The sequence below is a fragment of the Cyprinus carpio genome, chromosome B16 (genome assembly GCF_018340385.1).
Source record: "Cyprinus carpio isolate SPL01 chromosome B16, ASM1834038v1, whole genome shotgun sequence".
Taxonomy (NCBI): Eukaryota; Metazoa; Chordata; class Actinopteri; order Cypriniformes; family Cyprinidae; genus Cyprinus; species Cyprinus carpio.
In genome coordinates, this window is record NC_056612.1 from 23,698,306 (window position 1) to 23,721,975 (window position 23,670).

The 23,670-nt window shown below is 36.2% G+C and overlaps 1 protein-coding gene across 5 annotated transcripts in view; it reads right to left on the reverse strand.

Annotated features, from left to right (window-relative positions):
* Positions 1-23,670, reverse strand: part of LOC109055979 (oxidation resistance protein 1-like) — a 141,295-nt gene that overhangs the window by 73,475 nt on the left and 44,150 nt on the right. For 3 of the 5 annotated variants that reach the window (XM_042741594.1, XM_042741591.1, XM_042741596.1), the window contains exon 1: positions 8,136-8,424. In XM_042741594.1, coding sequence (XP_042597528.1) covers positions 8,136-8,409 — 274 coding nt within the window. In that variant the 5' untranslated portion in view covers positions 8,410-8,424. Of the gene's footprint in view, positions 1-8,135; positions 8,425-23,670 lie in introns of those variants that run through there. The other 2 variants (XM_042741593.1, XM_042741592.1) reach the window with 1 other exon arrangement.

The window sequence follows — 23,670 nt, forward strand, 5'->3', positions numbered from 1 at the left end:
AATGATTCATCGGTATTTTGGTATCACTGTGCTACATGTGTTTTACAGACAAGAAAACTGAAGAAATGATGATGGTTTCCTAAAATGTCCACTCTATCTTTCAAATGAAACACTTGGAATGTTTGATTAATTTTAGTGGTTCAGTTTATTAAGATGATTCTTTCGAATGACACATTGGGAAAGTTTGATTCTTTTTAGTGATTCAGTTCATTAAGATGATTCATTATAGTGCAAACTAGTTTAAGTATTCACAGCAGCATTTTACTTTTTATTTATTTATTTTTTTAAACAAGTACCATTCGTTTTATAATGTTTTTGAAAGAAGTCTCTTATGTTTACCAAAGCTGCATTTATTTGTTCACAAATACAATAAAAACAGCAATATTGTGATATATTAGTTTAAAGTTTAAAATAACTGTTTTCTATTTTAATTTATTTTAAAATATAATTTATTCCCATGATGGCAAAGCTGAATTTTCAGCATCAGTGCACCAGTTATCAGTGTCACGTGATCCTTCAGAAATCATTCTAATATGCTTAATTGCTGCTCAAAAAACATTTCGCCTTATTATCAATGTTGTGCCACTTAATATTTGACGTGGCACTACTTAATATTTTTGTGTAAAACATAATATATTTTTATCACCCTTGCTGAATAAAATTAATTTCTTTAAAAACAACTGCACTGACTCCAAATTTCTGAACTGCAAGACAACTCCAGATACAACAGATGTTCTTTAGATCTCCCGTTATACTACCAACATGTATGTAAAGCTTGTCTGAGTTATAAAGATGTTGATTTACAATCAGTTTCACTCTGTTGCATCAATGCTTTACTTAACCTTTCTTTTCAACCAAACTGTGATGTAGCTCATATCCTCCTCCACATGGCATTGAAGGGACATCACCGTATAATTTCTGCTCAGTCTGTGTCAGTTATTGACCATATTAACCGACCAAATGTCAGCCTTTTGTTTCCACTTTGTAATTCAGTCTTCTCTGTAATTTCACATATATTTCGGATCTCACTGCCCACAGACCAAGTCAAGGAACAGATCTTTTGATTCCAATTGAGTAAATCTGTGGAAGAGATGCCAGTAACATTGTGGCATGAAAATAACATGCATGGAAAAGTCATAACCCTTACAAATGGGTGATATTCTGTGTCTGAAATAACTGCCACTGCTAATCTGCTGTAAAGGGAAGGTTAAAGCAAACAATTAACCTTTAACTGAGACACTGTGTTTCTTTCTCATGCCGGCTCTTAGAAGCAGTTAATGAATACTGACTACTCATAGACATAACAGATATATTTCAATTTATATACATTACCAAAAAGGACATTGCATTGTTGTTTTTATATTGCAATAATTCTATCTTTGACCTATAAACACACACACGGCTTATGGTTTTCTATGAGATTTTGGGTGTTTTTCACACTGCCTGTGCTGGTCTCATGTGACGTATCTTGCACTAGACATGTTTGCATGCTAATTTCCTATAAAATACAGTATAACTTCCTCCTCGAAGCCTTATCTCAGAGCAATTATAGACTGATGGAAGTCATAATGTGTTGGTGCAACAACCAGCTGCATAGTTCATTTTATGTTATTTAGGGACACAACCCATCTGAATGACAGGAACATAAAGTTCAGCGTGAAGTTATATTTGACTGATTGTAAAATGTCCTTGTTCTTTGGAAATGTGCTTAAAAATATTCTAAAATTTATTATTATTTGTTATTCAAAAAATAATGTAGCAGCTATTGAAAAATCATTGTGCAGAAAAAGAAAAATGTTTTTTAAAAATTCTAAATAAGAATATTTTATTATTTATGATTCATAAATCATAAAACAAACAACCCAACCAACATAAATACAATAATATATATAAACCAATTAACAAATAACCCTGAAAACTACAAACATTTTATATATAAACCCATGCACCCTGACTCCTGGAAGCTGTCTACATTAAGTAGTAAATAACCCTTAATACTACTATAAAACGTGACAGACAGCCTCACATTAGCTGCAGGAGTCGCCTCAGGTCATCTACCATCACACCTGACCTTTTCAGCAAGCGGTCCTGGATCCTTCTCTTCATGTCTGATCTCTGCATGGTCTGGAAGCCCAGGCCATTTAACGATGATTACTAGGTCAATCGGTCGAAAAACAAAGGTCAACTTGAACTAGGGAGGAGCACCACAGCTAAAACTGACCTGAACCAGACATGATTGATCTGAATGTGACATGGCTCACATAATTCTGCCAGTTAACGGTCACAGGCTTGTCAATAATGTGTGTTACCCACACAGATGCCTCCGGGGGTGTGTGTCAATCCTGTCTGCTACAGATGTAGGGATATTTTTCTGCTAGGAGGTAGTGTCTTCATTTGCTGTGGCTGTGTAAATAGAAGGATGCACAGGCACTGCTGGAGATCAGGTACATGTGAGACAGCATCAATCTGAGCAAATAAACATTACCGCTATACAGAACAGAGTGCTAGAAGCAGTCAAGTTCTCCTCTAGGACAAACTTACCAGTCATAAACTCTAAATAGGCCTGCCATAGTGGCCTTCTGCTTTTTACAGCACAGGGGAGTAAATGTTACTGAGGTTTTCTTCTGGATAATATATGCGGCTCCTTTTGCAGCCTGAGAGAAGCCTGCAGTAGCCACGCTTGAGCTCGACACTTGCTCAATCTATTGAACTGCTGCTAATTGAATTGGAGTCAGCAGGTCGGGCGCTGATGGTGCGTGCAGGTGGAGGCCGCAGGCTGGTTACAGTAACTGTCTCTGCACTGCCATCATTCTGTCTCTAACTCCTAAACCAATCTAATTCAGTGTGTAAATAATGCGGGTAATAGCAGGACACTGCTGTTTGCATACAAACATGATATATGGGTGTTTTTTTTATGCTGTAATCCAACCAGTATAAGATGCCAGAACGACAAAGATATGCCTTAAAATAAAATAATTAATTATAAATAGAATATATATTATGAATATATCAAAACAATAATGTAATTCTAATAATAATTAAAAAATATATATATTTTGCGATAATGTACAGTATATATATATATATATATATATATATATATATATATATATATGAGGCGAGTCGAAGGCCCCCTTGTCTGGGAATGCAAACTGAGCTCCAGGGGCCGTGGGGAGAGATGCCCGTCCGACGTGCCCTCACCCTGGCTTTTTTTTTATTTATTCATATAAAATATTGATACATGTTTGTTTATATACTGATATTATATTATATATTTAAAAATATATAAATAAATATATTATTTTCCAATAATAACAAAATTAGGTATTTAGGCTAAAAACAAATGAAAAATAACGAATACACTTTTCAGTTCTTAATATTGGCTATCATTATCTCAAGAATATCAGTTATTTTCACAAAAAAACACACTTGCAGTGTTGCTGCTATTTCAAACTGTGGAATATGTGAAAGCATATATACCCAGCAGATGACTGTAAGAGGTCTGTAAGGGCAGCAGACGATGAGTATATCGGTCTGTTCTCTGGTAATTAGAATCCCAGCTCAGAGTTTCCACCAGCCTGACCGTTCTTCATCAGGATGACATTTGTTTGTTAGCATGCTGCACCCTCCTCTGTTGTTTTCCTGTAAAACAGATCTTGATCCCGTACAGCATCACTCCTGACCCCTCAGGTCAGCACCTTCAGAATACATTTCAGAATAACGAGGCAGTGCGTCCGAGAAGAGAGGAGACAGAGGAACAGGACAAACATTCTACCTTTCCACAACCATTAACAGTGTGATCAGTCTTGTGCCGTCTGACAGTTCACCCTAACACACGGACAGCAGATCATACTCAGCCACCTAATGAGAACGGAAATACAGAGGTATTATACGTGACAGCGTGTTAGCTCACATGTGGAAGAAGACGCTTACGTTTAACAGCCGAAGGTTGATATAAAACACTGACTGAAGGGAAGGGAGTTTAAAGGAGAGGTTTATGAAGGCCATGTGTCTAAAATCTATCATTTAAGGTCTAGCAGCAATAGAGACCATTATTTAAGCCCCTTAAATGGCATATGAAATACAAAAAAATATATATATATATTTTGGAATTTTTAATTCGACACTCAGTGAGTCAGTGTTCTGACTACAGTTTTTACTTAAAAACATTTAGGATTTGTTGTGATTTGTGAAGTTTCTGGATATCATTTATCTAGTTATTCACCTTTTTATTAATATTTATTTAGCACTTAGCAAGTGTTAACTTCGAATCCTGCATAATATACACTGCCATTCAAAAGTGTGGGGTCAGAAAGATTTTTTATATTGTTTTTGAAATCTCTTATGCTCACAAAGGCTGCATTTATTTGATTAAAGATATAGTAAGTTTGTGAAATATTATTACAATTTAAAACAACATTCTAATAACACCATTCTAATAGAAATGCTTTTTATTTCTGAGCCAAAGCTGTATTTTCAGCATCAGTACTCAAGTCTTCAGTGTCACACGTTCCTTCAGAAATCATTCTAATATGCTGATCTGCACAAGAAACATTTATTTTTATTATCAATGTTCAAAATAGTTGTGCTGTTTAATACCTTTGTGGAAACCATGATGCATTTTTTTCCAGGATTCTATGATGAATAGAAAGTTCAAACAGGATTTACTTGAAATTTGAACAATTTCGTAACATTATACGTCTTTACAGTCACTTTTATTCAATTTAATGCATCCTTATTGAATGAAAGTATTAATTTCTTAAAAAAATAAATAAATCTTGCAGACTCCAAATTTTGAATAGTAGTGGCTTGCTTAGTTGGGGTCACTTCATTTAAAGCGATATCGTTGACTTGATTGCAAATGATTGCACAGATACTATTTAAACTGAACTGAGATGATGACATCATTGAATTCAATGATGAACTGCCTTTAACTGTCATTTCGCATTATTGACACACTGTTTTCCTAATTAATGTTGTTCAGTTGCTTTGACGCAATCTTTTTTGATTAAAGCACTATATAAATAAAGGTGACTTGACAAACAAAAAAGTAAAAAATCTAGCTTCTGGTTAACAGTATGTTATATGCACTTTGCATGCTTGCATGTGTTGATGCTTTACTTGCAATGCACATATGTGCAATGATGTATAGTTCCTCCCGATCTCCATTTAACTTTTCACGTATCCCACCTACCAGCCGAGGGATAGATAACATAATTCTGAAGAACTACAGGATAAATATATAGGCCTACATAACAGACTATCCAGTATCTTGTTAACAGAATTAGGTGAGTTAGGTATTAAGGCTACACAGGACCCTACGGGACTGCTGTGGACCTGACACCTCTCAACTGATTACCTGAAGCGCATTTCCCACATCACCCCGAGATCTGCACTTATTTCATTATTGCAGGCTTATGTCCACATGGACAAATTTATACTGGGCTCTCCCTGACCCATTTGCAGCCAGCCAAAAGCACTTACTGCAGCATGTACGCTCGCCTGCTATAAAACCACTCTCTGTGGTTTCTCAGAGGCCGAATGGCCTGTCAGGGTCATTTTCATTTAAAAGCATTAAAACACTCTAACCATCGCTCACATCGAGCTGGAAATGACAGTATAATTTGGCGGGATGCATGAGGGCAGGTTATTAAAATATAGCAGGATATGTGGTGCGGTTTTAATGGCGGTTCTAACACAGGATGAAAAGACGCTCAGCGTGCAGCCATCGATAACACTTCTCTCTCCCGCCGTCCTCTCCACCAATTAGAGGCACTATGAGAAGGCAAACTGTGCTATGATTTGCAGTGATTGCCTGGGGGCACGGCCTCTAAAAGACAGGAGAAAGTCAAACAATGAGAACAGCAAAATCACCAATAACATTAAAGAGCAACCAATGTGAAAGGCTAATAAAACATCAACCATTATTACACAGATCACAGAAATATTCTGATTGGTCAAATTGCAACATTCTGCCTGCCATCAATAACAACTGTTTAACTATATAACTGACTGCTATTCCAGGCGACCAGTTTTCTACACAGCAGTGCTAGTTTACATCTCTCGTATGGCTCCACGGTCTCTTTCTTTCCAAATTTAAACTCAAATCTATATTTTATGTCCATTAATTTAAATAGCAGGGTATATTATATAATCAACAGATCATTATAAGTCCCATTTGTTCCCTTCTACAATGTAATTCAGTGGGATTGGTCCTTTTTATATCCATAGGATAAATAAAATATACATATTTTAACAAACTTATATTTTTAGTAAGTAAAAAAGTAAAATATTCATTTAAATATTAAAAAGACTGAAATAAAAATAAATTAAAATATTTACTAAATTTAATAAAACACAAACTTATTTTACTAAAAGCTTATATTAATAAAACTTTAATAAATGAAAAAAAAAAAATCAAACCATTAATAAATAACTAAAACAACACTGGTCACTGTGGGAATTTAGCTATGAGTTAGTTAGGTTTAATACTACAAAGATTTATTCAAATCCCTATCATTAAATGCAGAAATAGTAATAACGATACCAGTAACAATCACAGCTAGTAGTTTTGTAAGTATCATGTGCTGTATACTAATCAGAAAACCATATAATTATATCTGTTCTATCACTCTAACATTCAACAAAACAGCTACCCAAGAGTGAGTGAATGAAGTGAACACAAAGCAGGTGTATTTGCTAACCGTGTTCTGTGAGTGCACTGAAGGACCCTCTTGATTTGGGGAAACATCTCTTTTAGTCGGCTCTTAAATGGTGCTGTCAAATCAGCAGCACAAACGGGCAGAGATGAAAGGAAAGCCATCTCTTGCTCTCTCTAAAGACTCTGACCTCTCCTCACAATCCCTTCAGACCCCACAAACCCACACAAGCATCGGGCTTATTTCACAGATCACAGCATTCAATCAGTGTACTGGGAGAAGCACTGAGAAAAGCTTTTCAATATGCTCATATAAAACAGAGGAGACAGAAATGAGAGATATGAGAATATGAGACAAGAAGAGACGAGAGATGAGAGCAAAAACAGGGAGTGAAGAACAAGAGGGAAAAAATGGAGACAGATGTGGAAAATAGGTGAGATCAAAATGAGAAAGAGATTAGATAAAAAGAGAGGAAAAAGAGGAGACCGGGAAGAAAGACAGGAGATGGAGGAGAATGAGAGAGTAAAGAGGAGAGCATGGAGAGAAAGAGTGGAGAACATTAAGTGAAACTATGGAGGTAGATGTGAAAAAGAGGTGAGATATAGGAGAAAAAGATGAGACTGATGAGAAAAAGATGACATGGAAGAAAGAAAAGAGACAGCTGTGAGAGTAAGGACAGAGAGAAGAATGAGAGGAGAATGGAGAAATCAAAAGGGAAGAAGAGAAAGAGATGAAATTGATGAAAGGAGAAAGAGGAGAAGGATGAGAAAAGTTGAGAGAATGAGAGCAAAAAGATTGTGGAGAACGAGAGGAGAAACTATGGAGATGAATATAAAAAAAGAGGTGAGATCTAGGCAGAAAAGAGGAGAAATATGAGAGAAATAAGAAAGAGAGGAGACAGTAACAACAGTGAAGAGAGAGATGAGAGCATGGAGAGAGAGAGGAGAGAGAGATGAGAGCAAAACGTGGAGAAGCAGAGGAGAAACTATGGAGACATTAAAAAGAGGTGAGATCTTGGAGAAAAAGAGGTAAGATCTTGTAGAAAAAGGAGAAATGAGAGGAAAAAGGAGAGAGAGAGAGGAGAGGAGGAAGAGAGTGAAGAATGAAAGGAGATCGAATGGAGACATAAATTAGGTGAGATCAAGCAGAGAAACAAGAGGGGAGAAGAAGGAGAAGAAAAGGTGAGGATACAGAGATGAGAGCAAGGAGAGAACAAGAGGAGGCAGAAAAGAGGAAGTCAGAACTTTCTAAACACTCACACAACGTGAACATCTTCATGCACTCACACACACACACACACACACACACACACACACACACACACACACACACACACACACACACACACACACACACACACACACACACACACACACACACACACACACACACACACACACAGATGAAGCTCAGGTGAAACTCATGAAACAAATACACAGAGTCTGCTATACTGAAGACAGCTGGATGCTCATTTACCTATTGTGTATCCTCGTTTCAGATCACCGCACCGCGGACCAAGGCGCTGGGAATTGGTGGTGTTGTTTTCTTGCACCTCAGATGTGGTCGTCTTGGCAACAGGTGGTGAAGATCTGTTTAAGGACAGACTCGGGATGAGCTGTGCTGGAAAACTTTGAGAGCCGATATCCACCGACTGGGACTTCTTCTTCAGTCTGAGAGGAAACAGCACAGGAGACATGCAGAACTGAGTCTTCAGACAACACAGAGCGGGGTTTGTAAACTTATGGTCCATAGAAAAAGTATGTGCAACTGTCTATGTTTTTTTTTTTTTTTTTTTTTTTTTTGTGCTGCTAAAGGCCTGCCTTCATGGATTTCATCTAAACTGCTGTGTATGACTAGATCTACATGAGAAGCACTTTTCTTTGCCAGTCAATTATTGTGGTGTCATGCAACCGTAAAAGCCAACAGATGGAGGCAACAGGTGACATTTTCACCCAGATTCTTGATGAGTGCAATATGTGACTGAGCTTTGTGACATATGAGTCTTAGGATAATTAAAAAACTACAGAACCATTTCTTTCTAATGGGTAATCAGACTGTCTTTTTAATGGCTTTTGATGGAAATCTGTATATCATACATAAAAAAAGCTTCTATTATTTTATAAGATATGTGACATTTGCAACTCTTTACTGCAGGGTTTTTATGGTATGGTAATGTATAGGATGGTAAAACTATGGTACTAATATACTATGGCACTAAATGATTGTATACAGTATATTCATATTTAAATGGTACTCCAAAGTACTTCAAAAAACATATGATTAAAAAAATGTGATAACATGGTGTAAGTAATTGAGACAGATATAGTACATGCATGAGATTTCATTGTGCAGCTTAAGTAGAAAAATGCAACATGACAGTAAATTTGCCTTTGGGTCACTCCAAAATATTGCCAAATTTATCTGCAATTGTAAAAATGCTGCATTATTAAAGAAAGTCATTTTAGATTAAAACTACATAACAAGATGATGAAAAGTTAGCATGCACTGTTCTGTGTTAAAGCACCAGGAAATGAAGAGTCAGATTGAATCAGCAGACAATTTCAGATTTCTTTTTTTTGTTTTTTTTTTTTTTTGATGGTGGTGGGGGTTATGGAATAGATTTAAACATAGTACAATTAGAGCACTACACTGTTATTGGTAACTGTAAAAATAAACAGTAAAAATGCAGGGGTGCCATAAGTTTGGCAGTTTCAAAACATTAAATTATTCTCTCCCAACAAAGATGTGTGTGTGTGGGGGGGAATGTCATTTATACACCTGTCTAAATAAACAGCTCACAAAGGAGCCTCCAGCACCTCTGACTACATGCTGATGGCAGACCCCAGGTGTGGTCTCCCCTCTCTCTCTGTCTCTCTCTCTCTCAAACCAGCTCACCATTACATAATATGTGCAATCAGCCAGAAGACAAACACCGGCCAGCATGATTATACGGTTAAGGAAGCCCAACAAAAACAAGAACTAGTTAGTTAGACAACACGGAGCAGCAAGTCAACCAGAAAACTGAAGCCAGACGGTCAGACTTTACACAAGAGTCCAACTCAACCAGCACAAAAACACACAGAACACTCATCCACCAAACCAGTCAGTCACCTCATAAGAGAAGGCAATCCCTGAATGTAGAGTGAGAGGAAAGTTGATAATTCATACAAAAAAAAATGCTTAAATCCAACTAAAATATATTATATAAACAAAAGAAATTTAGCTAAAACCTGTTTTTATGCTTTATTTTTATTGCATTATTAGCTTACCAACCATTGTGACACATACACACAACCAGTCAAAAGTTTGGAATAATTCAGATCTTTAAAAAAAATGTCTTTGAAATGAGTCTCTTATGATCACCAAGGTTGCATTTATTTGAACTAAACTAAACTTAAGTTAAATTAAATTAAATTCAGTTAATATGCTGAGCTGGCTTTCAAGAAACAATTCTCATTATTATCAATGTAGAAAACAATATATTTGTGGAATCCATAAAATCTAAACAGCAAAAACATTTAAAAAAGTAAGAACCATTAATAACTGAGTACCAGTAGTAACTGAAAAGATCTGAACACCAGATCAGAATATTAAAATGATTTATGAAGGATCATGTGACACAAAAGACTGGAGTAATGGGGCTGTGGCTAGAGTAATAGCTGTGGAACTTCAGCTTTGCCATTGTAAAATATATAACAAAAGAATAATATTACTTTTCAACACTATTTGTGATCAAATAAATCCAGAATTGGTGAGCATAAGAGATTCCTTTTAAAAATCTTAAACTTTTGACTGGTTAAAAAGTTAAACAAATTAGGTTCACTCAAAGTAATTCATTTAGTCAATTAACAACCATTTTTGTGGAATTATGCAGATCAAAGATTCAGATCAGTGAAGTATCAATGACACTAGAAGACATATCATGCAGCTAGTTCGTGATTTGTTCAGTCAGACAGGCACCTGTAGACAGACACACTTTTAATTTCTCCATTTAGATGCTTCTGTTGTTCCTGTGAATGCAAAACAGTCTGCTTTTGAATTGAAAATGAGGGCCGAATGGCGAGTCGTCGCTGAGGTCCCGCTCCAGCTGTGATGCGGTGTGTGTATTAACTAGCTGGCGCGGCGCTCTTTCATTCCTCCATACGGACGAGATGTGGTGCCAATCATCGCCGCAGCTTTATCTATTATTCACAGCTCAGAAAGACAGTGAGGGGGAGAGGAGGGTCTGGCCAGCTTCCAGTCTTCGTAACACCAGATGTAAACAAAGCACCAGCTTTCTTTCAAACAATAATAACCACAACCGCCTTGCCGCATGACTTCTACTCTGATTAGGAGAACGTATTCATGCCGAAGCTGTATTTTAACCATCAGCACCGGCCGTCGCTGCTTGAGTGTTTACGTAAACAACATTCTCCTTCAATTAAGGGGTAGATTATGTGATTCGCAGATGCAGAGGCTGCACTGAATCGGTACAGAACATCTGCCATGAAAACACTGCTTACTGCTCGAGCTATAATTAGGAAATCAGTTTTCTAAGTCAAAATAATCAGAACCGGGAAACCCTCCTAAGCTGCTGAGCAGAAGATGGTAGAAGCAAGGTCACCAGAAGACAGACACCAAGGTATAAGGGGGAATATCATGTAAACATTGTAAACATATTAGGACCGTGAAAGCCTATTACTGCATTTAAAAAAAAAGGAAAAACCAAAAAAACATACATAGCAGACTGTACTATCTCATTATATAACTTTTGTTTTTGTATTCTTCATTGTTAATTATTTATTAAATGGAAAAATTACAATACTCCAAGGCACTCGTATAGTAAAGATCAAAAGCCTTTAATTAACATCATTAAAATATTAAAAGATCTTGTCCTAGATCCTAATTATTTATTATTCTTTCAAAAAATTATTTATTTGAAATTCATTATTTATGTTGAATATATACATAATACATATATTGGATTTATATATGCATATGTGAATGCGCGCGCACACACACACCCATATATAATAAAAATACACACACACATACATATACCTGTATGACTGTCAATTATAAAATTTAACGTGTTTACTAAAAAATAATTAATATAAAAACAAACTATAAAAATATAAAAATAATAATTTGTGTATATATAAAATGTGTTTAATATTACATATATTTATAATACATATATGTAAACACATACACATATATATGTAAATATAATTTCGTTTAAATGAGCTACAACTGTCAATTTAACAATTTCATTAATGTGATAATTAAAAAATAAACTAGATCAAAGTAAATAAATAAATAAATAAATCCTATTATTGGAGCAATGCAAGCTTGTAAAACAGCAGCATTTGACAAAACGGCCCAAGATGTCTATCTGGCAGTTTTTAATAGCTTACAATTCAAAATACATTTTTAACTTTAATGAGAGTTTTTTGCAAGTTGTATTTTCTTTATTGTAAAATAAAAATTATGTTTTTCTCTTTTGATTTGGGATGAAATTTGAATGGGTCATATTCTGGACACGCTCCATGAGATTCACCAACACCTCCTTCCATCTCTGTTTTTGAACCTCTAAAACATCCCAAATCCCCCTACTCACAGGACGTGGGATGGATCAGCGGGAAAACAGGTTGGTGGGAAAATGCAGAGAGATTAAATGCTTTGGCAGGTGGCTGATGGCAGCCGTGAGTGTAGCTGCTCTTTATCATGGCCAACAGAGTACGACGGGGACACATTGGGTGAAGGAGCAGAAGGGGATCTGTGTGTGTGTGTGTTACAGTACCTCTGATACTTGTCTTATAGCTAATGTGTAAAGGAGAGAGAAGAAGAGCTAGGATTTGGTTCTCCTCTTCCTCATGCTCCGTACAGAGAGAGTTGCGTTGCCAGACATTCGGAGATTAAGCGTAGTCACAAACTTTGGCAAAAGATGCATAAACAACAGGGAATTCAGGCAAAGCCAGAGCACGCTTATCTCGTTCGGAAAGATGGATTTGAGCCTGAGTGAAACTCAGATCTGGTGTGCACAGGGAACTGAACATCTCAGCGTGAAGGATTGACATCAACGCTGCGGCCCGCTTGTTGCACCGATCTTTGAAGACAAATATAACAGATACTCTCGGGTGCCATTACCATGAACAGACTACATGCAATGAAACTAAATGAGGACATAAGAAAGACGTGTCATTAAGAGGAGACAAGCAGCTTCTGTGGGCCCTCATGGCCGCTTACACGTGGCTCTTATGAGAGAGTTATTGGACACTGGCCTTAACAGGCCTCAGCTTATCAAACGCCTGATGGCTTAATCGAGTCAGCCGAGGAGAGGGATATAATATAGCTTGAGACGGCCTCAAAGTGCAAACATGGCACAGCACTATCTGAAGTAAATCTGATTAAATCAAAATGCTATCTAGTAACAAAGACTTGCTATATAAATTGTTAAAGGAATAGTTCACCCCAAAAAAATTATTTACTTACAGTCAGGCCATCCAAGATGTAAATGAGTTTGTTTCTTCATCAGAAAAGATTTAAAGAATGCAAAGATTTTTGCATTATATCACTTGCTCACCATTGGTGAAAAGGTGCCGTCAGAATAAATGTCCAAACAGCTGATAGAAACATTACAATAATCCACAAGAAATCACACCACTCCAGTCCATCAATTAAAGTTTTGTGAAGTGAAAAGCTGCATGGTTGTAAGAAACAAATCCCTCATTAAGACATTTTTGTCTTCAGACTGTAGCTTCCGGCTAAAATATGAGCCCTCTATCCATAACACTACTTTTTACAGTGAAAAATTTGTCTCGTCTAACTAAACACAGATATAGCACCATGAAAACAGTCCAAAACGGTTCTAAACAATTATGTTGGTGGATTTTGATGTGAAATGGAATTTCTGGAAGATGCGTTATTATGGACTCATATTTTGGCCACATGTGACAGCTTAAAGTTAAAACGAATGAATGATTTGTTACTTAAAAATATGCAGCTTGTTGCCTCAAAGTATGTTAACTGTTGGACTAGAGTCATGTGGATTACTTGTGGATCATTTTGATGTTGTTATCAGCTGTTTGGTCTCTCATTCTGACGGCACCCATTCACTGCAGAGGATCCACTGGTGAGCAAGTGATGTAATGTTACATTTCTCCAAATCTGTTGAGATTAAGAAACAAACATGTCTACATCTTGGATGACCTGAGGATGAGAACATTTTCAGCAAATTCTCATAACAGAACATTACAATATATCAAATTATTATCAAGTGGTTGGCGCTAAAGCATGTGCAATACAAGTGACAATGTTGGATGCCACACACTGAAGTACATATGTAAAATAGTGAGGTCACATGACAACTGTAATACTGTTTGAAATGTTTTTCACTGCATAATGCATTTTAACAGTATTTTAGAAAAAAAGACACCGTTTTGTCTGACAAATAAACCCACGGTTGAAACAAGATACCTTCTGATGTTCATTCATGTTTATTTCATGCTTTAACTAGTAAACGGTTCACATGCAACATCAACTAAGGTGACAGAGATCGGTCACAACACAAAACGTTATTAATTGTTTGAATTTCTTAAATTACAAAATTTCATACCAAAGGTAACCTGCTCTGTCTTGTCTGTCGGCATGTTGTATGTGTCCTCTGATCTGTGATGTATTTATCATTGCATGAGAAAATTATATGTGGCTTGTTGGACATATCAACAGTAATCAAGGGGGGCGGGTCTTTGCGAAGGGTCAATTACTCTCCAATACTGGTAGCGACTTAAATGCATGAAGCTGTTAAATTAGTTGGAATTTACATGGATTCAAAAGTGTACCCACTTATAAACACACACGCTTAAATAGATGGAGCATTTAGAAATTAAAATGTTTCACATGGTGTTAAATGGAATTGCGTTGAATAAAGCAGGTAAAGTGATAAAGCAGCTTCCCAACAGTGCTGTGAAATAAACATGCGTCTGCTCTGGAGTAAACAGCTTGAGGCTTGAACAAACGTTTGGTCAGAGTTGCATTAAAATTCAACGTGCTGAAGTTTAATACCAGAGGCTACAGACTGTGTTTGTTTTTATTTGATTTATTTGGTTTATAACAGTCACTATATTCAACATCAAAAAAAAAAAAATCCAAAAAACAACATAAATAAAACAGGAAGTGACCTGATTCCCAACCTTACTGAAAGCTCTTTCTAATAAAGCATGACATTCACATACAGTATATGCATGTGATGAACACTTTCAGTAAAACAAACAAGAAAAACATCATATTCATCTGTTTGATCACTTATAGTGTAAACAGAAGAACTGGAGTTCATGTGAGAGCAGATCAAATGAGGTTTCTTCACCTGACATTCCCTCTGTTACATAACACACTGATGCACAGCTGTCATCTTTCTATAAACTGACTGTCACTCTGCACAGCACTTTGCATGCACCCTGCATTTCTGCCCAAATTTTCTGATGAGACATCATTTTTTATCCTCCACGTCTTCTTTTCTCAGCATCAGCTCTTGTCAGTGGTATTAGCATGAGAGAGAGAAAAAATTGTGTGCGTTTGTAGAGAATGGTGACATCTTTGGGACAGAGAGTCTCAAAAACTGCTGTCTAAAAGAAAAAAAAAATACTTAAATGGCAGCAAAACAGCAACATATGAGGCTCAAAGTTGACAATTCTTACATTTTATGGAATAATGAAGTGTTTACTATAAATGATTTATCCATGCACATCAACAACATCTCTTCTCTAAATGTGATGAACTCCTACCCCTTTCCAGCAAGCTGTCAATCATGAGATCGCAGAAACTATCAAACAACAATCCGTCAATTCCAATTATTATCATAATATTATCATAAACCTTCATTAGCCACTATGTATGTTTATGATAATAAATTCAAACAATATGTTAAAAAATACCAGTTCGCAATATCAAGCAGCATAATGGACTGATTTTGTACAGCCAAAACAGTGACACCAAAAGTGTCCACTCTAGTGCAAAAAAATTGTGGGAAACAAAAAATAAATAAATCAACCTTCACAGCATTTTATGCTGACTTTAAAATAAGAACTTACGTTAAAGGACTAGCATACTACCATACTACTCATACGGTATGCAATATACCAGTTATAATGTTACTTGTTAAAAAGCTACAATGTTATAAAAAAGCTTAAGTTAATAGTGTTAATAGTTACTTCCCAAAATGTGAATCATACAAGCAAAGCGTATTGTGTAGAATATTGTATCCCACAATGCAATGTGCTCAAATATTTAGTTTCCAGTTAGACAAAAACTTTGCGTAACAGCTAATTTGTGTAATTTTAAACTGTGTAATTTTATTAAGTACAATCTAAAAAAAAAAAGAAAAAAAGAAGATAATAGATAATAAAATATAAAAGATAATAACTGGACATAATTCGCTAAAGTAGATGTAGTGAGTAATAGTGAGGTCATGTGATAATTTAATATTACTATACTAAATATTATATGGATTTTTTAAAATTACATAATGCATACAAACATTACGAGGTAGCATTTTATTTGTTTCAGTCCAATCATCCCAAAGTCAATGTTTTTGTTAATGGGATAACAAAAAATACATAAGAAATTATTATATAAGACAATTTTTTACGCTTTAATGTGCAAAGGTGACAATATAGCATACTACTTTTAGTAGTTTAATTGTACATATGAATCTAAATATTTTAACTGCACCACATCCATATTTAGCAAACTAAAAACCTCAAGTGCACAATGACTGAACAGCAAACATTACTTTGCAGTTACATCTCTCTTGACACTGCCTTTGTGTTTCTAACTGAATCAGCTATAAAACTGAAAATAATGCATCCCAGTAGACGCAAAAACATTATGAATCTCGCTGGGATTTAACGATTCCTACCGCATTTACCAGCATGTGCTGGTGGAGTGGGACGGTAGAGTTGTTATCAGAGCACCTCGATAAATCAGCAACTAACAGAGGTGCTGCTATTCATTTCACAACATACATCAATATTACTGAAATGCAGCCAGCAGACAAGAGCTGATAACCCGGAGGAGTTATGAAGAACCCGAAGGAATACGTCTGTTTCATTACTGCGCTAAATGTGACACCGGGCAGACTTTTCCCTCACTGAATCAGTGCACATCTCTCAAGCTGTGTGTTAGTCACACACACACAGTGTTCCTGAGGCCTTGAGTTAACCGCAGTCTCTCAATAACTCTCTAGTTGCTATCCACATTCCTGCTTTCCTGCTCTCTCATTGGTGGAAACGGAGAGCCGAGGGCAAATATGATTGGAGGAGAACATTGATGATTTCAGCAGGAAACTGAACTGAATTATAACACAAAGGAGAGAGAATGAGAGGAATGGAGAAGAGAGGTTCACTTGTATCTCATGTGTTGTGGTGAAGTGAGAGCACTGTGATGCTGTAAGGGGTCGAGCCGCAGCAGATTCAGGTCAGACTCATTTGTTTTAAGCCACAATTTAATGAGTTTAATGAGTCAACAGACCAACTCTCACTTTAGACTACTGACCTTGAGATCTCATGATGAACAAATATAAAAAAGTATTATCTGTAACCCTGTGAGGTGACAGTCGATGAAAAAAAAAAACTGAAAAAAAGGTCAATAAAAAAATCCATCAGTATCTATCAAGATGTGGATGAACAATTTGCATGCGGAAATTGGAATTTGTGTGTTATTGAACAAAAAAAAAACAAACAAAAAAAAACATTCAAAACCAAAAAGTTAATGTGCATGCGATTAAGTGTATTTTGAATGTCTATTAATTTGTCCTATTATCTATTGCTTCTTTATCATTTTTCTACAGCACTTTATTTAAATTATTATATTTTTTAGCTGGAACACATTAAATTTATCAAAAGTAACCGCAAAGACATTTATAATGTTACAAAAGATTTCTGTTTCAAATAAAGTCTGTTCTTTTGAACTTTCTATTCATCAAAGAATCCGGATGCATCATGGTTTTCACAAAAATAATAAGCAGTACAACAATTTTCAACACTGATAATACTACTTAATGCTTCTTGATTGGCAAATCGGCATCTTTGAATGATTTCTGAAGGATCATGTGACACTGAAGACTAGAGTAATGATGCTGAAAAATCTGCTTTGCCATCAAATTATATTTTAAAATATATAGGCCTACAATTAGAAAACAATCATATTTCACAATATTACTGCTTTTACAGCATTTTTAATCAAATAAATGTATCCTTGGTGAAGATAAGATAAGAACATTGTACTGACCCCAAACTTCTGAATGGTAGTATATATATAGAGAGAAAAGAAAAATAAATTATGTAAGTAAATAAAAACAATTTTAGCATAAAACAATACATAAATATGAACAAAATAAAATATGAGCTTTTTAAACCCACAGAACTCAATTAAAGATGCATTACTGTAAATGCTGATGCAATAAAAAAACAAAAAAACAAAACTGTATTTGATTAAAAGGCATTTTCACTAACAGTCTCCAAAAGCAAACTTTTGGACTCCACTTTATATTTATATTTAGTTTATGTGCTGTAGGGGTCATTTAGCTGCGCAGTGGCCAGTTCCACACTCACAAGATATCTGCTGCTGCTGGCAGGGACGAGTGGACAGAAACAGGGCACATCTGTGCAGACTCCCATTGCTGGCACTGGGGGATGAGGTCACGGGGGAGGACGTGTTTATGAAATATTTGCTGCTTAAAAGCCGTGAGCTATGAGTGAGAGCCGAGCAACATGAAGAGATTTACAGCATGGCCTTTAATGGCTCATATGGGTGGACTCTTGGTTCAGATGGTGGTCTGGGCTCCTGGTGCTTTTTTCTGGGTCGACCCGTGGATTTTCACACGTTCCACTCCAACACCTCCCATCCACCAGTCGGTCTGCACTGGCACAGGGCAGCTGGCGTGAAAACGTCACCCTTACATCCCATCAGCAGTCAGCGGGCATCATGCTGGCATGACTGTGCACAATCTGGGCTGGGAACGATAAGAGATGGAAAGGGGAAACTGGACTAGTTTGTACTTGAACTAACGAGTTTAAACATAATTAATCTTGTTTATCATGGATTTATTCAACAGAGACCTGAATAGCTGCTAAATCACAATGGCACAGCTCATCAGAAGCAGCATTAAAATTCCGTTCAACAGTTCATTCCTTCAAAAATGCTCAGAAGACCGACGTTTGACCCGAGTCGTAATCCACAGGTCCATCTGAAATTCCTGTCATGTTCGGGCTCAGGTGGGGCATCTGTTTGCTTCCTGAAAGTGAGCCGGGATAAAACCATCCAAGCATACGGTACCGGAGAGAAAAGAGCTGCAGATGACTGCCTCATATTAATTAGTTTCAGAACAGGAGCCGCAATCAGTGTATTTTACCCTAAATTATTATAGGCCTGATCTATTTGCCTTCAAAAATAACATGCCTTTTATGAATTATTGTTAATTGTGAATCTGTGCAATGTTATTCCCACTTAAAAGTTTTAAACACAATAATATACAAAATGCAAAAATAGTATAATAGTATTGTGGTAGTAATGTATTACACACATAGCAACAGTGAGCTTGAGAATTAAAACTTCTCAGAGGATTTGCTGTCGTCCGCTCATTCTGAGAACACACATCTCTGTTCCAGTCCTGAGCATAATAGCATTCATCACTCCGAGTATAATAGTGCTCATCTCTACGACACTTTCCAAGAACAGCCGTCAGTCTTAAGAATCAGCCTTAAGTTTTTATTTCGATGAGGACACAAAGGAACTGTGGGAGCTTCATTTGATCGAATTGTTCCAGATGGTTCTGGACTTTCAGTGGTAGTGCGGCCCACTGTGTACGCCTTTAAATTGCTCCTATTTGAGCGCATCACATTGTATGACAGTTGCAATCATGTGCTGCTGCTGAAGAGAGAAGGAATGATGAACATTGTTCTGCTTTGAAAGCTTATGATTATCAGAAATAATAGGCCAGTGAATGATAGAGAGTGAGCAGCACTCAGGTAGAATGAAAGATTTTTGAATCATTCTTTTAGTTCCAGCTCCTGCCTGCAGTCTGATCATCTCAACCACTAGCTGCAGAGAAGACTAACAGACCAAACTCCTAACAGTATGTTCACAATCCTCAACTCTTCTTCATGTTTTCAACTCTTCTGATCCTACATTGTGTGTAATTCAATACTATTCTACATGGACTGTAAATGTAATGAAATAATTTGTGTGCAATACATTTGTTATCTATTCGTCTATCCATCCATACATCTACAATATCTATCCATCCAACCAACCATCCATGTATCCTTCTACAATAACAGTAAAATGGAGTGCCACAAGGCTCTGTCCTAGGTCCTCTGCTATTTTCAATATACATGTTGCCCCTTGGTAATATTATTATAAAACACATCACTTTGGCCAAGCATTCAAATAATGCATCTCATAATTTTGGACTGCAGTTATATCTGATCAAGTGTGCATTATTATTCTTTAGCTTGGGTTAAACTAATTAATTTGACTTTGTTTGAACAGCAGCTATGCTTATTATGTCTCTATTTGTTTCTCTGTTTTGCCGTAACTAGGATTTACAAAAGCTCCAGTCTGGATCCAGAACACCTGAGAAGTGATGATGCCAACCCCTCAGAGGACCTCAGATGATGCTAACCCTGAAACAACATACAGAACTACCAAATTTTGCTATAAGTTTGATTGCATCATATAATAATTGCTGTTAATAGTGTTCATTGTCTATTTGATTATGTCTTTAATTGATTTTTCCATACATTTCGGCCATATGTACATAAACTGACAGTCACCACTGATACGCTACTACTAAATATTGTAGAAACTTAATTTTCTGTAAAGTTCCTTTGCAACGATTTGTATCGTAAAACGCGCTATACAAATAAACTTGAATTGAATAATATTTATCATCCATTTACAATATCATCTGGACACAACAGATAATGGATGAATTCAAGATGGGGCCGTTATATAGTGGTCAACTTCTCAATTCCACTATTTAGAGTTCAAAACACTGCCTTTATGCATTATCCAAAGTCCATTTGACTTTTTTTAACCCAACCAAAAGCACATACTTCAACAAGAACTCTAAGACCTTCATCTAACAGCTGAAACACAATAACACAGTTTTGTTAAATAATGCCAAAAGAAATGGACCATGTTTTGGTTTGTGTCCCATGTGCTGGAACATTCCAGACAGCAGCTGGAAAGGGACTTTGCCAGTAATGTAACAGCCTAGTCCTTTCTGTCTTAATCCACTGGTAAATGCACAACCACGTAGCTAACCAGTCAAAGCAGTAAGAGGTTTATATTATGAGTCAACATGCAAGATCAATAATGAAGCAATGTCTGTAAGGCAGGAAAAGCAGAGCAAGGATTACAGTACATATCCTCCACTAGTTCTGATTTACAAATGAATAAAACATCTCTGGCTTTAAATCTGATTCATTGTGGGTGTCTGTCCAGACTTGCACGTGTTAGAGATTATGGCAGTTAATACAGTAGCAGTATTAACCACAATGCTTGGGATGTTTGTCAAGGTGATGACCCCATATAGAAACACACATAGTTACTGGACTAACAATAATATGCTGAACAATGTCGAGCAACAGTTGACTATCTAGGTCTGTTAGTTTAACTTTTCACTAGTGCAATTTCAGGTGGACTAAACTTTTAAATGACATTTTAAACATATGAATTATTGCTATATATATATATATATATATATATATATATATATATATATATGTGTGTGTGTGTGTGTGTGTGTGTGTGTGTGTGTGTGTAGGTATTCTCTACATTATGAGGACCATTTGTCGCCACAAGCAATATACAGTATATATATATATATATATATATATATATATATATATATATATGAATGTATATGGTTTATGGAGTGTAGATGGAAGAAAATAATAATTTAAAAGTAGTTTAACATAAGGCTGCAACATAACAAAATGTAAAAAAAAAAATGAATGGGTTTAAATACTTCCGCAAGGCAATGTGTGAATTAGGCATGGGCCAATTACCGGTTTCAAGGTACACTGCGATTTGAAAATTTCACGGTTTCAAAACCACTAGTATTTTCCATTATACCGTTACTGCAGTATGCGCTGGTTTCCATGTTTCCTCAAAGACTGAAAGAGTATGAATCCCTCAGGCTGAGTGCAGTGTAGAGAGTAGCACTGACCCCTCCTCCTCAGTCACATGTGTGTAGGATGGCCGAACTTAAAGGGATAGTTCACCCAAAAATGAAAATTATGTCATTAATGACTCACCCTCATGTCGTTCCAAACCCGTGAGACCTCCGTCATCTTCGGAACACAGTATAAGATATTTTAGATTTAGTCCGAGAGCTTTCTGTTCCTCCATTGAAAATGTATGCACGGTATACTGTCCACGTCCAGAAAGGTAATAAAAACATCTTCAAAGTAGTCCATGTGACATCAGAGGGTCCGTTAGAATTTTTTGAAGCATCGAAAATACATTTTGGTCCCAGAATATCAAAAACTACGACTTTATTCAGCATTGACTTCTCTCCCGGGTCTGTTATGAGCGCGTTCACAACACTGCAGTTTAGTGATATCCGGTTCGCGAACGAATCACTCGATGTAACCGGATCTTCTTGAACCAGTTCACCAAATCGAACTGAATCGTTTGTAACAGACCCGGGAGAGAAGTCAATGCTGAATAAAGTCGTAGTTTTTGATATTTTGGGACCAAAATGTATTTTCGATGCTTCAAAAAATTCTAACGGAACCTCTGATGTCACATGGTCTACTTTGAAGATGTTTTTATTACCTTTCTGGACGTGGACAGTATACCGTACATACATTCTCAATGGAGGAACAGAAAGCTCTCGGACTAAATCTAAAATATATTATACTGTGTTCCGAAGATGAACGGAGGTCTCACAGGTTTGGAACGACATGAGGGTGAGTCATTAATGACATAATTTTCATTTTTGGGTGAACTATCCCTTTAAGAAATCAAAAAAGAAATCTGTATTTAATATATTTTATATTCAATATAATAGATACAATCTGATTTCTTCAATAAAGAAATAATATACAAAATGCAAAAATAGTATAATAGTATTGTGGTAGTAATGTATTACACACATAGCAACAGTGAGCTTGAGAATTAAAACTTATGTATGTTTCTGTTGATGGACCATTCACTCTTGTTCAATGTGAATGCTGTATGCTGGAATATAAGCAGTCATTTATTTTCTTTATCACCCGGGTGCACAGGAGAGACCTGATTTCTGTGTTGAAACTAAACTCATTTAAATTTTGCCAGTTTAAACATTTAAGAGCCAGAGGACGCGAGCAGTGAGAAGATTTGTGCTTGCGCTCATCCGAAGGGCACAAACCCACGCCCCGGAGCACGGGTAAATATTAAGCTCACTCTGAAGTATTGCCTGGGTCTCAGAACACAAGCAAATATTAAGCTCTCTCTGAAGTATTGTGTTTGAATGGAAAAATTCACACAAAAATTATGTCAAAATGTCAGTTTTGGTAAGTATCCTATAGCAGACATAGCCGGCTGAACGTACTGTATCAGTGCACTCTCTTAAAGTGACAGTCTTAATATTAATCAAACAGCAACAACAACAAAAAAAATAATAATTTACTGCTTTCGATTGGGTAGTTTTGTGACTTGGATAAAGATTAATCTTTAATTTATACAGTCAAATATGCAATGCTGTATTACATTTGATTACTTTATTCCATTTCTGTACCTAAGAATTAACGCTAGACCTACCTAAAAAAAACCTGAAAATCACTGTTTATTTTATTTGTATCTTTACACCTTTGTATTTATTTGTGCTGTTTCTTGTTGTTAGAATATTCTTATTTTCTTTATTTTTATTCAGAAGTATAGTTCTTCCCATAAACACAACACATACTGAACCATACCGAAACCGTGACTCTAAAACCGTGATACAAACAGAACCGTAAAAAAGTTGAACTGTTTCTCCCCT